This window comes from Euprymna scolopes, chromosome 4 (assembly GCF_053919585.1).
Source record: "Euprymna scolopes isolate OS-2025 chromosome 4, ASM5391958v1, whole genome shotgun sequence".
NCBI lineage: Eukaryota > Metazoa > Mollusca > Cephalopoda > Sepiida > Sepiolidae > Euprymna > Euprymna scolopes.
Genome location: NC_136485.1, coordinates 170,710,497 through 170,724,454, shown reverse-complemented (window position 1 = coordinate 170,724,454; position 13,958 = coordinate 170,710,497). Strand labels below are relative to the sequence as shown.

General features: G+C 35.6%; 1 protein-coding gene across 1 annotated transcript in view; it reads right to left on the bottom strand.

Moving 5' to 3' along the window:
- The window catches only part of LOC145270267 (unconventional myosin-Ie-like), a 255,365-nt gene extending 245,434 nt beyond the window's left edge, over window positions 1–9,931 (bottom strand). Inside the window, exon 1 of the mRNA XM_080125913.1 lies at window positions 9,792–9,931. Coding sequence (XP_079982039.1) covers window positions 9,792–9,794 — 3 coding nt within the window. The 5' untranslated portion in view covers window positions 9,795–9,931. The remainder of the gene's footprint in view (window positions 1–9,791) is intronic.
- Between the last annotated feature and the right edge of the window lie 4,027 nt (window positions 9,932–13,958).

Below are 13,958 nucleotides of genomic sequence, written 5' to 3'. Positions count from 1 at the left end.
TCCCCATTTTTCCTCCTATAACACAGAACACGCTAGGTAACATACAAATATCTGTGCATGAGGTCGCCAAGCTAATCAAGAACCTTGATTCCAGTAAAGCGACTGGCCCTGACGGTATCCCAATTATAGTGTTAAAAAAGTTTCAACCAGAACTTGCTCCCATACTTACGAAACTGCTTAAGCGTTGCCTTCAGGAGAAGTGCTTTACGACTCCCTGGAAAACCTCATCAGTATGCCTTGTATTCAAGAATTCAGGTGATAAGTCATCTCCCTCTCAGTACAGACCAATAAACCTCCTGTGTGTTATGAGTAAGTTGCTGGAATCCATATTAAATAGAGAAATAGTAAACCACCTCAGCAGAAACAATCTTCTTAGTGACACACAATATGGTTTCCGTTCTGCAAGATCTACCGCAGATGTGCTAACGGTTATATCCCACAGGATTAGTGAATCTCTTGACAAAGGCTTCCTTTCTAGGGCAATTGCTCTTGACATATCAAAGTCCTTCGACAAGGTATGGCATAAGGGCCTACTTTACAAGATTTCCAGCTACGGTATAACTGGAAATGTTTTCTCAATCATTAAATCATTTCTCTCTGATAGGCTCATAAGAGTAGTGGTCGATGGACAAAAATCAGAGGCCTGCAGTATTAATGCTGGAGTCCCTCAAGGGTCAATCCTGGGCCCAACTCTCTTCCTGATCTACATCAATGACCTCCCTAAACACATACTTAAATTATTTGTTGACATCTATGCTGATGACATGACCATCTACGGCAACACATCAAAGGCTGTAAATGACAAAGTTCTCTCTGATTCTCTCTCCTCTGATCTCGAGCGCGTGGTTCAGTGGGGGAAGTCGTGGCTGGTTACCTTTAATGCATCCAAAACCAAACTCCTATCCTTACATCATCAACGCTCTGATCCCCAGCTGGCATCAATTGAAATGGATGGCTCTCGTCTGGGTGAGGCCCCGTGTTTTGACAAGTTTCTGAGTTTGTCCTTTACTCCTGATCTGAAATGGAACACATACATCAAGTCTGTTGCCATGGTCGCTGGAAATATGGTGGGATCCTTCTACCGCTCCAGAAGATATCTCACTACTGATGCAATTCTCTATCTGTATAAAAGCCAAGTACGTCCAAGGATGGAATACTGCTGATATATCTGGGCAGGAGCTGCTAAAAACAGCCTATCCTGCCTTGACAGACTACAAAATAGACTTTGTGGCTTAATAGGGGAAGCCCTTTTCTCTACTCTGCAAACTCTCTCCCACAGAAGAGACGTTGCGAGCCTATCCTTGTTTTATCATTATTTCCATGGCAGGTGCTCGTCTGAACTCCAATCTCTGATCCCCCCTCGCCAATCTTTCATGAAAAACACCCGTCTAGCTGAATCCAGTGTGAAAAATTTCTCTCTTTATCTGTGCCTAAATCAAAACGTGGATTTCATGAACAAAGCTTCTTTCTTAGAACTGCACGCCTGTGGAACTCTGTTCCGTCTGCCTGCTTCCCACCTGACTACAACTTGGATATCTTCAAGTCCAACGTTAACAAATTCTTAATGAACCGCCCCCTTAATTAAACACTTCATCAAATCTCCACACTAACGTACTGTACTTGCAATAACCCTTATCCCTGAGTGGCTTCCGGGCCTTGATAAGTGGTGACCACCGTGTAAAAAAAAAAAAATTATAAATCTATAATTTTATGGATTTATTTCGTTCCTGATGAATACCACGCCTGACGTCGCATCCCTATTATGTTACCTAACATCTTCTCTACTTTTCTGATGAGAAGCATTAGGCTTCGAAATGCTTTGGCATAAAGAGTTTCCTCTCTCCCCCACAAAAATGTGTATACCCATATTGAATAAATGAACCATTCTATATTTACCAATATATAGTTTCTGTTACTTCATTTTCCATTCTTATTGTTTTCCTATATATATATATGTGTATGTATGTATGTATGTATGTATGTATAAATTAAATAAACAACTGAAATGAAGTAGGATTACAGATTGGATAATACTATAAACATAAAGTCCAAATAAATATTAATATCAATATTTTATAAGACATCCCAATCAGATAAAGAAAGCTCAAACAATAAATTTTGTTTTAATTCTATATAATTTAACTCAGAATATATATATATATATACAAACCATACTTTGGGGTAATTGCGCCAGTCTGGGGTAATTGCGCCAACTAACTAAAAGTGCTCTTTTGGCAACCATGTATATAAAGAGCACTTGTTTTTAGTTGGCACAATTACTCCAAAGTACGATATATATATATATATATATATATATATATATATATATATATATATATATATATATATATATATATGTAGTGATTTAATATGAACCGATGTGTCATTATGATTATGTCATGTGTGCATGTGTGTATGTATGTGCACTCATATATATATATATATATATATATATATATATATATATATATATGCATGCACACACACACACACACACAGCATAATCACATTGATACACTGGTTCACATTAAATCACTGAAGTTCAGCAACTCTGAGTCTGGCCAGTACCAGATGGGTGACCATTTTAGTATACTAGATGCTGTATTTATTTAAGTATACGGGCATGTACAATACTCAGGGAGATGAAGCCCCTCCTCCTCCCTGCCTACACAATTCTAGGTCACCCTTAGGCAAGGTGTAGCAGTGGTAAGCCTCCCTCTGATATTCCAAAAGGTTACGATACAGAGGATACATGAAGCTCCTCAGCTATGGTGAGGGCAATCTATCTCGGAGAAGGAAACTTACAAAAAACCCAAAACTCGATAGAAAGAGCCTGTTAGTCACGAATGGCAATCTTATAGTGCTTCCAATTTGTCATGAGCTAGCATGGAAGTAGTAAGGTTCAGAAGACTGTCATAAGAATGTTTATGTCAGTGCAAAATCCTGTTTAACCAGAGATGGTGAAGCATAAACGCAAACCCTTGACATCAGGTAACTATTTAACGACGGCAGGCAACATTCGCTGATAGTTAATTCGTTTCTTCACTTGTCCATTACCCAACCTTTGACAAAGTTTGACAGCATCAAGACAAATCTTAAAAGATAGTACATGTGCCAAAACCGTTTCTCGACAGAAAGCACTTGTCAGAAGAATCTATCATAGATAATTCTCATAAACACACCTGTTTGCAAATCTCCTTTCTGCAGATTTACTATTTATTATGTTACATACCATTCTTTATGACTTACTTTTTTGATACTTATCGGAGACATTCTGATACAAAACCTTTCTGAGAACACTCCCAGACAGATAAAGTACATTTGCGTGAACTTTTATAAAAAAATCAGCTCAGCCGTTTCAGAGTTCATAAGGAACAAACTCATATATACGACAAAGTGCCTTATGTATATCAGTAGAGAACCTTCATAGTTAACAGGAAGTACTGAATTAACTTGAATATATGGACTGACAATCCAATATTAGAAACCATTCTCATAAGTGATCAAATTTTTTCCATTCATCATTTATTCAATGACAATTCATCTCATTAACCCTTATCCTTGAGTTGTTTTTGGTAAGATTTTTATTTTATTTTTCCAAAGAAGTAACCATGTATCAAGGCCCGGAGGCCACTCGAGAATAAGGGTTAATGAGTGTACAGTAGTCAATGGGAAAATATTATACAAATCATTAGCAGTGGAAATTTAGTAAATTTGATTACTTAAGGGAAACGGCTCATCAAGAACTTGTATACGTTGGACTTAAAGACAACCAAATTGTAGTCAGTTGGAAAGCAGGAAAATGGAACAAAGTTCCACAGCCGTGCAGTTCTAAGAAAGAAGCTTTGTTCATAGAATCTACGTTTAGGTTTAGGCACAATTAAAGAGTGGGGGAAATTATTGATTGTGGTTTCAGCTAGACGAGTGTTTTTCAAGAAAGTCAGGCAAGGAGGGACCATGGATTGAAGCTCAGCCGAGCACTTGCCATGAAAATAATGATATAGTAGAGACAGGCTCGCTATGTCTCTTCTGTGGGAAAGAGGTTGAAGGGAAGAGAAAAGTGCATCCCCCACTAAGCTACGAAGTCTATTTTGAACTCTGTCAAGGCAGGATAAAGTGCTTCTAGCAGCTCCTGCCCAGAAGTAGTGAACCATTAGTTAAAAAAAGAAAAAAAGTAACTTGAATTCCTACTAGATACCATCTCAGGTGTCTTCGATCTCTGTATAAGCATTTGTCAGAGACCCTGACATGAGGATATTTCTCAAACTCTGACCAAATATAAAAAAAGTGGTGCACTATCTCCTCAAGCCATCCAGCATGTCCACCCCCTCGGTTTGTGTACAAGTACACCTCTCTTAATAGAGGACAGCTTTTAATAATAAATAAATAATCTATAATATAAATCTCACCTGTCTGTTTTAATGTATGTATGTATGTATGTATGTATGTATGTATGTCTGGTCTGAGAAGACACGTGATTGTTCATAGGAATAACCTTCAACCTCCAGAGGAAGTCAACTCGATGGAAATTACTCAATTTTTATGTTACATCTGCTTCAAGATGTGCAAATCTGTGGCAGGAGTGCAGAGTCATCTGAGATGGCATGGACAATAGGATTGGGACGACGATCATCTGGAAAGATGCAGCAATCATCATGTATGTCTGCCTAAAACTTTCGACAGAGTCGACGGATTTTCACAAGATCAATATCATTTTGAAGATCGACCCTTCAGATGACAAATATCGAAAAATTGGCTAAAAACATTAATTCCTTCATCCTCCACTGGGCAGTTTTCTACAAGGAGGGGTCACTTTTTTTGTCAATATTTTCAAACGTCATTCTCTCTTTTCGATTGACTAGCCTTAATTTAAACCTTCGCCACTTCTGGTTTGGCGATGGGCACAACGGCAAAGACGTCACTATTTTTTTCTGCCTGCCTACTACAACTTTTATTTCGCTCAACACGCATCTCCAAACACCCGGACAACGCCAGGCACCCAGACTAATAACGAAATAAATAAAACGTCGTAGACAATCAGGAACTAATATAAAAATATGAATAAAAACAAACAAAAAATAATCGGCAGGCCAACACCAAGGATAAAAAGGGCCTCTCAACCCGTTTATACACCAGACGAAAAGAGGTAAACAATAATGCAAATCTTTCTATCTAGATTTAAAAATGGCTGACACACATTTATTTTTCGGTGAGTGATTGCTGAACAATGCACAACAAACATCAGAATGGGTTTAAATATTGGTTTTCTTTTTGTTGTCAAGATTTAATTTTCCTAAGTTTGGTCATAGCGATCATGGTGCAGTAACTGTTCCTGTGTTGAGTTTATAGCAACCAAGGTTCGCCTTTTGACATTTGGGGCTTACCTGCAGGGACGATATACACTTTGGCTCCATCCTATCGTGCCCACCCTTCGAGGCTTTGCCTCCTTCTTCAAGTAAGGGATGGTTAATTGTCTGTAAACCTTAGGCATCCCTATCACGGAATGCCAACAGGTCAGTGAGAGTCTACCATCGCGGTTAAAAGACCTTGTATCAGTGTGCTCCAGTGGGAAGCTCAGAAATCCTACCTCCTCACGAGGGAAAAATTAAACACAAATTTTTTTTTTTTTAATGTGGAAGAAAATGTAGTTCCCCCTAAAAGACGATTGGTGGCAAAAATTAAAATTGCCTCAGTCTATAAGGATTTCTCTAGACTAAGGACAGAGCAAATACCAAAATGTTGCAATTTGTATTCCAAGCCTCTAATTAATAAATCTAACACATAACTCGATTTTTACTAATAACTGAATAAGTAGTTTAACTCAAGAATATTTTATTATAATTCACTAGCAGGAAATTCTGGCGTTACCCGGGATTGAATGAGGATCCCTATGTACTTTTGCACCCAGCCCATAGCACAGTATTACCTCTCACATTATTTTCTTACATTTTTTTCTGTTCAATTTTGGGAGTGGGGCTCAATGCTGAACTCAACATTGATTGCATAGAGGAGAGAAAGTTAAGTAAAGTGACATTAATTTCAATACATATCGATAAGTTTATATTCTTTAAACCCCATCGAGGCACATCCGGTGTTTCTTGGGAATGAATGAGAACCTCTGTGCACTCTGCTCCAGGCCCTGAACCTCCTATTAATATGTCAATGCTTCTTTTTTTTTTTTTATACATGGAAGTTACCACTTATCAAGGCCCAGAAGCCACTTGGGGATAAGGGTTATTGCGTGTACAGTAATCAATGGGATGGTATCATAGTAATTGTTAGTATTGGAGATTTGATAAAGTGTTTTACTTAAGAGGGCGGTTCATCAGGAATTTGTTTATGTTGGATTTGAAGACATCCAAGTTGTAGTCAGGTGGGAAACAGGCAGACAGAAGAGAGTTCCACTGGTGTGCAGTTCTAAGAAAGAAGTTTGTTCATGGAATCTACGTTTTGGTTTTGGCATGGTTAAAGAGTGGAGAAAATTTTTGGTAGTGGTTTCAACTAGACGGGTGTTTATCGTAAAAGATTGATGAGGGGGGACCAGGGATTGGAGTTCAGACGAGCACTTACTATGGAAATAACGATAAAACAAAGGCAGGTTCGCAGTGTCTCTTCTGTGTAAGAGAGGTTGCAGGGAAGAAAAAAGAGCATCCCCCACTAAGCCACAAAGTCTATTTTGTACTCTGTCAAGGCAGGATAGGCTGTTTTTAGCAGCTCCTGCGCAGATGTGGCAACAGTACTCTATCCTTGAACGGACTTGGCTTTTATACAGATAGAGAATTGCATCAGCAGTGAGATATCTTCTGGAGCGGTAGAAGGATCCTACCATTTTTCCAGCTACCTTGGCAACAGACTTGATGTATGTGTTCCATTTAAGATCAGGAGTAAAGGTCAAACCCAGAAGCTTATCAAAACATGGAGCCTCTCCTAGACGAGAGTCATCCATTTCAATTGATGCGAGATGGGGATCAGAGCGTTGATGATGTAAAGATAGAAGCTTGGTTTTGAATGCATCCACCTCTTCCCCCACTGTACCATGCACTGAAGATCAGAGGAGAGAGAATCAGAGAGAACTTTGTCATTTACAGCCTTTGATGTGTTGCCATAGATGGTCATCAGCATAGATGTCAACGAATGATTTAAGTATGTGTTTTGGGAGATCATTGATGTAGATCAGGAAGAGAGTTGGGCCCAGAATGGACCCCTGAGGGACTCCAGCATTAATACTGAGGGCCTCTGATTTCTGCCCATCAACCACTACTCTTAGGAGCCTATCAGAGAGAAATGATTTAATGATTGAGAAAACATTTCCAGTTATACCGTAGTTGGAAATCTTCTGAAGTAGGCCCTTATGCCAAACCTTATCGAAGGCCTTTGATATGTCAAGAGCAATTGCCTTAGAAAGGAAGCTACGGGTCGTATGACTTTTTAGAAAGGATTTTCAAGTTAAATTCGACTTTTACTGTATCTGACATGTATTGGGTGGGTTTCTACTAAATTCAATTTCTAATCCCCAAAATTAATCTATTGTACAATTTTCGATGCTTTATTTTCAAAAAAAGCAAAAATAAATTCATTCATTTTTTTTATTACTGAAAACCATAAGTTTAGTAAAGGTGTTTTTGTTTAAAAATAGCACATTTTCACTGTGATTCAAATAAAAATGATGGGTTCATTATATTCCGTGATCATTATTTGATAAATACTGAAAATTTCATTAAAATTGGTTACTTTCCTGAATTTTAGTGAATTTTTAAGTAAAGGGAGGGGTTATAATATTTATACATTTTGTGCATAAGCTATTCATTTTGTAGATATTTATTAATATCAGATTTCATGGGGGTAGGTGTTGTCTATATTTTTTCATTCTTAGAAGTAATTTTGTGAAGGGGCAAACGGTGCTTTTTATAGACGGTCGACGAAAGGAACGTAGACCAAGTGTTTGATCCAATTTAATTGACTCTCTACGAGGTCGGTTTTTAATGCTAGGGAAATCTGGCTCCCCCAAAAGCGGCACTAGATGTTTTATTTATTCCACATTATTTGATAGCTACTAATAATAAAGTTAGTATTTACTTATATAATACAGCCAACAGCCACTACATACTTGGCTCCCCACGTGGGCAATGTTCGGTTTTTAATACGAGGAAATCTAAATCCCCAAAAAGGGACATGCTAGCTAGAGCGGGGACAATTTTTTTTTTTTTTTTTTTCAGTACGAAAGAAGGATTTCTCCTTCCTAGACCGAGGACAAAATAGAGCTCGAATTTTGATTTGCTCGCACCCTCAAAATAAAAATAATAAAAAGAGGGTGGGAGGTGGAAGGGCGTATCTTTACGATTACTGTTTCCATTTCAAATCCGGTTGCTCCTTCGTTCTCCACTGATTTCTGACGGTATCTTTTGCTTATTAAATTGTTAATTGAAAGTACAGGATAAGTAAAGAAAAGCTTTAGGTATAGTAAGCCCCTCTCTTTATGTTAAGAAGGGCTTTTTCTAAATAATAACTTTATCATTTAGAAAAAAATAATTTTTAATGGAAAGGGGCAATAGAAATGAAGTAAAAACAGCAATCGTCAAGATAACCAAAAATGTGATGTTGCGACACAGGGTTGAGTTTAAGTTCAGCTCTCTACCCTCTCCCTACAAAAAAAAAAAAAAAAAAAGAAACAGAAATGGCAATTTGGATGAATATAAAAAGTGTATCTTCAAATCAAGTGGTATTCTCCGGTACGAAAGCTCAGGCGACGAGAGGAAATGAGAATATAAAGCCTGGGAGGAACTTGGCCTTCAGACCAAGATGAAAGTGTGGTACCTGTTCTGATACTATACTTAATTTTTTTGTTCTCGGTTAGTGGAGGAGAAATCCTTCACAACTGAGACAATTTTATATTTTTGTTCCTTTTCTCCACATTAAAAAAAAAAAAGCGACCCTGGTGTCTAACTCCGCCCTCGTGGGAAGGCAAAGTAAACAGAAACAATAGATTAAGTTAAATGACCCAAGCTTGAAATCCGGGATTTAGTTACCAAACAAAAATGACAATTACGAGAAGAGAAAAATAAATTAAATGATAATTTAATTATTAAAATATCATTTTATTAGATTCATTAATTTAATTACCGTTGTCTGGAAAAATAAGGATAAAAAGTATTTAAAAAAAAAATGATAAAATAATGTTTAAAAGTCATTCAGCTTTTTTTATTTTAATTTATTCGTTTGATTATACCCAATTGTTTCGCCGTTTTCTTCGGCCTTCTTCAGAATCCTTCTCCGGAAAAAAAATGTATAAAAAAAACAAAACAACAAAAAACAAAAACAGAAAAATGGGTGCTTACTGCTTGTGTAGATTGATGATAATGGACACCGACGCATTTTAGATGAAGACATTATGTACTTATGTGCCATGTCGAAATTAGTATAAATTCCAAAAATTACGAAAAATGATCTAATGATTTTTTTTAAACAAAAAATAACTCTTTAATGTTCGTCAATTTATGTCAAGGGTGATAAGTCAGTTTGTCATACTGAATTGGTCGCAAAACTTTTCCACATTAAAAACCTACGATAAAACTCGATAAATTTTATTTTCACATGTAATTATTTTTCTGCTTAATCATTTTACGTAATTTTAGGAATGTATACTAATTTCGACATGACAAGTAAGTACATAATAATGTTTTCACCTGAAATGCGTCGGCTTAAATAATCACTAATTTATACAAGAATCAAAAAAAAAAAAAAGAAAGAAAGAAAAAAAGTGAATCTAAATTTTTTTAAAAAATCGTACTTACCATAATGACTTTTTTGTGTATTCCCTCGTTTAAAAAAAAAATTTAAAAAAGGTTTAGTATATTTTCACGATTGTATCCGTTTGTGGTTTATATAATATACATTTATATATATATGTACATATATGCATATATATAATTATTTTTTACTCTTTCACCGAAAAACCTCGATCCCTTTAGAACTTGTCAAAAAAAAAAAATAAATAAATAATCATAAAATCCTGGCATGTGCGTGAGGGTAGGGGAGATCCAACTGAATTAACAAGTGTTTTTCGATGTCATCTTTTAATTTACTTTGCTCGACCTCCATAAAAAAAGGGTAAATATGGTACCGGGGTACTCCATACATCCATCCTTTATTGGTTGATACTTCTTTGCGAATGAATCAGATGAAAAAACAAATACAACAAAACAATGACATCTGTCGATTAACCAACCGGCTATTAGTATCTAGTAGTAGTAGTAGTAGTAGTAGTAGTAGTAGTCGTGGTAGTAAGCAGGAAAGTAAGTAAACTATGCGACTGAAGTTTTCTTTCCCCTCCCAAAACTTGGTTACATTTTATAATAACAAACGATCCCCAATAATGAAATACAGTAGCTCACAAGTGATAGTTTTTACTTGAAAATGGTGATAATGATTTTAGTTGTGTGTTCTGGTCTGTAATCAGTGCGTGTGGAATTTGGTTGTGTCGTTTATTAAGTGAAAAAAGAAGCTTTTTTTTTTTTGTTTTTGACAAATTATGTCATAAAAATTGTAAGTCTTAATACTCCCCCCTCTCTCTCTCTCTCTCGTCCTTTTTTACTTTCTTTTCTTCTCGCTTCTCGACCACCTGCTGCTCGTTTTCACTCCCGTGCAGAAGGTGCGTCATCGGCGTAGGTCGATTGGTTCGTCACACTACAGTTTGAAAATAGTATGGCAAAACTTAAACGGGCGCGCCTTATTTTTTATTTATTTATTTATTTATTTACTATGTTTATTTATTACTCGTATTTGCCCCAAACAAGGCACATTATTGCCACCTGGAAGTAAGGGACACCTGACCTTCTTTTGAATTCAAGTTACAAAAAATAAATAAATAAACTACAGAAAACCCTTTATGATCCGGAAATATCATATTCTCAAAATCACGTAAATTCACCAAGTAGTTTAGTCATCCACATCCACATACAATACTGTTTCGCTGTTTCACAGTTCATCAGTGCGAGTGCGTCTAGACAAGTTACTACCTCAAGCCAAGATCGAAACCAGATCGCCCAAACGACAGTCGGGGCTTGTTGCGATATATATATATATATATATATATATATATATATATATATATATATATATATATATATATATATATATATATATATATATATATATATATACATTTTAACCAATTTTAAGCGATTAATGTAAAATCGGTAGCCTCACAAGGTTGATCTCGCAAGTTTGAATTATTGGGAACTTATCTGCTCTAGTTTTTTTTTTTTTTTTTTTTTTTTTTTTTGAGACAGACCTGTTTTTTTTTTCTTATTCATAACATTTGATTTTTCTTAGTTAAACATAAAAGAACTTGATCAATTTACGTGATTTTTTGAAAGACATCTTCGTTCATTGGCAGGTCGGAGCTTCTACACTATCAGAACGAAATTCCGGAAATCGTAAAACTGAATTTCATATGAAAACAATGGTATATACATATTCCTCGTATTTTTAAGATGATTATATGAAAAAATCGATAAGGTAGAAAATTATTTATATTCAAGAAAATAGAAAGTAGGATTTGAAGAAAACGATCGTATTTGCTTATGTAAGAGTTCAAAAAGAGGTAATTTTCCGTTACGATTTAAACACGATGGCCGTAATTTTTCACCTGCTAAAACGATTAAAGTTGTTTTTTGTTTAATAAGTCAGTAATATTCAATTAATTTCGAGTACATATTTGGAAGCTAACATTGTAATTTATTAGAATTGACAAAAAAAAAAAATCAGTAGAAACCATTGTTTTTTTATTTGAAAACTCCATTTATCGACTACAAAATTTCGTTCCGATAGTGTAGAAGCGCCGATTTTTCCGTATTTTTTAATTTTTTAATGAAGTTGAGTTCTAAATAAAAACCAGCGCTGTTATTTGGGACTACACAGACACTATGTGGGTAGTTGAGCAAGTAGTCCAGACTTCAACTTAATCAAAAAAAAAAAAAGGTACTCCTGCAGTATTTTACCCACCGATTTCACGATCTTAGCCGAGCGTTGACGAACGCTTTCGGCGTTAACGCCGACGAAAGCCGAGAATTCGGAGCTACGGTGCAAGAAGAACGCTAAAAGTATGTGAAAAGCAACAACATTACAAGGAAAAGATATTACACACACACAACAAAATGGATAAAATTAATACAAAAAATTTGGATAAAATAAATCACAAACACTTACCGTAAGTTTTTTTAAAGTAAAATAAATTTATTTATTTATTTTTTTTTTTTATTTATTTTTTTTTTGGTTCATTTTGTTTTCCGATAGCTTTTTTTTTTTTGGGGGGGGGGGGTAAGCAACAGTAATAAACACTTCAATGTTTTTTTTTTTGTGTGTTTTTAACAAAACGTTATTAAACAGTAACAACAGTGTTTTTTTGTTTGTTTTTTTTCAGTAATGTTTGTGGGGGGGGGACAACAATTACTGTTTATCTTTAGTTCCGACTGGAAGATTTTCTACTGACTGTAGAGAGGCAAAGTAGGGAGCAAAGGGTTTTCAGAGGATGTGGAAAGAAGAAGCTCCTTCCCAAACCGGGTAGCCTTCCGCGATTTGATGTATTATGGAGACAAAAGGGTTGTCCAAATTTTTGTCTCCACATAAATTCGCATAAATATGTTTCCAACAACTCCCGGTTTTTTTTTTGGGTTTTTTTATCGCTAAATTAAATAGCTGAAATGAAAGGCTGTGTATTTTTACTTTGAACAATAAAATAACTGAAATGAAACGCTATGTGTATAATTTAAATGAAAATTATTCGTCTGCTGCGCGTTCGTTTGAAGCGCTCTGATTGGCTGATAGAGTGACGTACCGCTCGCCATGTTCCGGCGTTTTCCGACGGATGTCGATCAACGCTCGGCTAAGATCGTGAAATCGGTGGGTAAAATACTGCAGGAGTACCAAAAAAAAAAACTATATGGTGTACGTACACGTCACGGAACGAAAATGTCATATTCCAGAAAGCATGTAAATTTTATTAAGTAGTAGGTTTTATAAAAAATTATTATTTTTACGATTTTTATCGATTTTAATAGTAAATCCTAACCATTACAAGGCTGATTTTGATCTAGGTAGTTCGAATTGAATTGTCTTTGTTTATTAAATATGGCGGATCAAGATACGATGTTATCGCTTACTTATAAAATTTGATTTCCTTAGTTTAAAAAAATAACAATTTACGTGATTTTTCGAATATCTTCGTTTCGTGATATCATAAAGGACCTTAAGGTGTTCCTGTATTTTTTAAAAAATTAGGTTAGACGCTGGATTAGCGCGAAATTTTTGCATGTTAGTACTTTCAGGGAAGCAGGAGATTGGGAAGGAATTCCATAGTTTAGCATTTCGTGGGGAGAAACCTTCTAGAATCTTACAGTGAAGATGCATTATGCAATGCATTTTTCTTAGATGTAAACACCATGAGGTTTGCGATTACAGGGGACATACTATCCTTTTCGGTACTTTAATGGCTTCTGACATTGTGGCCTGAGTGATGCTTTTTTTCTTCTTTTTTTTTACTAAAAAACACACTAGCAGTTGTTCTACACGATGAATTTTCGTAATTTTTGGATATATGACTATTTTCGACATTTAAATGCTGTTGTTTTTACTTGAACCCACACATTTTTTTAATCGATATGTTGACTCTATCTTAAGCTTGTAATTGTTTTTTTTTTTGTTTTTTTTTTTTAACATAAGGGGAATTCTGGATAAGCACATTTAGGTTTGTAGTATCATTAGATGCGTCCAATTATCTGTATAAGATACCATGTTGGTTCGTCAGTTTGTCCCGTTTTAGTTTGAATATGAGATTCATTGTTAACCGCGTAGTCTGAACGGACGCAGAAATATTCGAATCTTTCATTCGTTCTTTACGCTTTTTGTTTCTTCATTCCTTTTTAATACTTTTCATAAAATCGATTTTTATTTCCAATCTT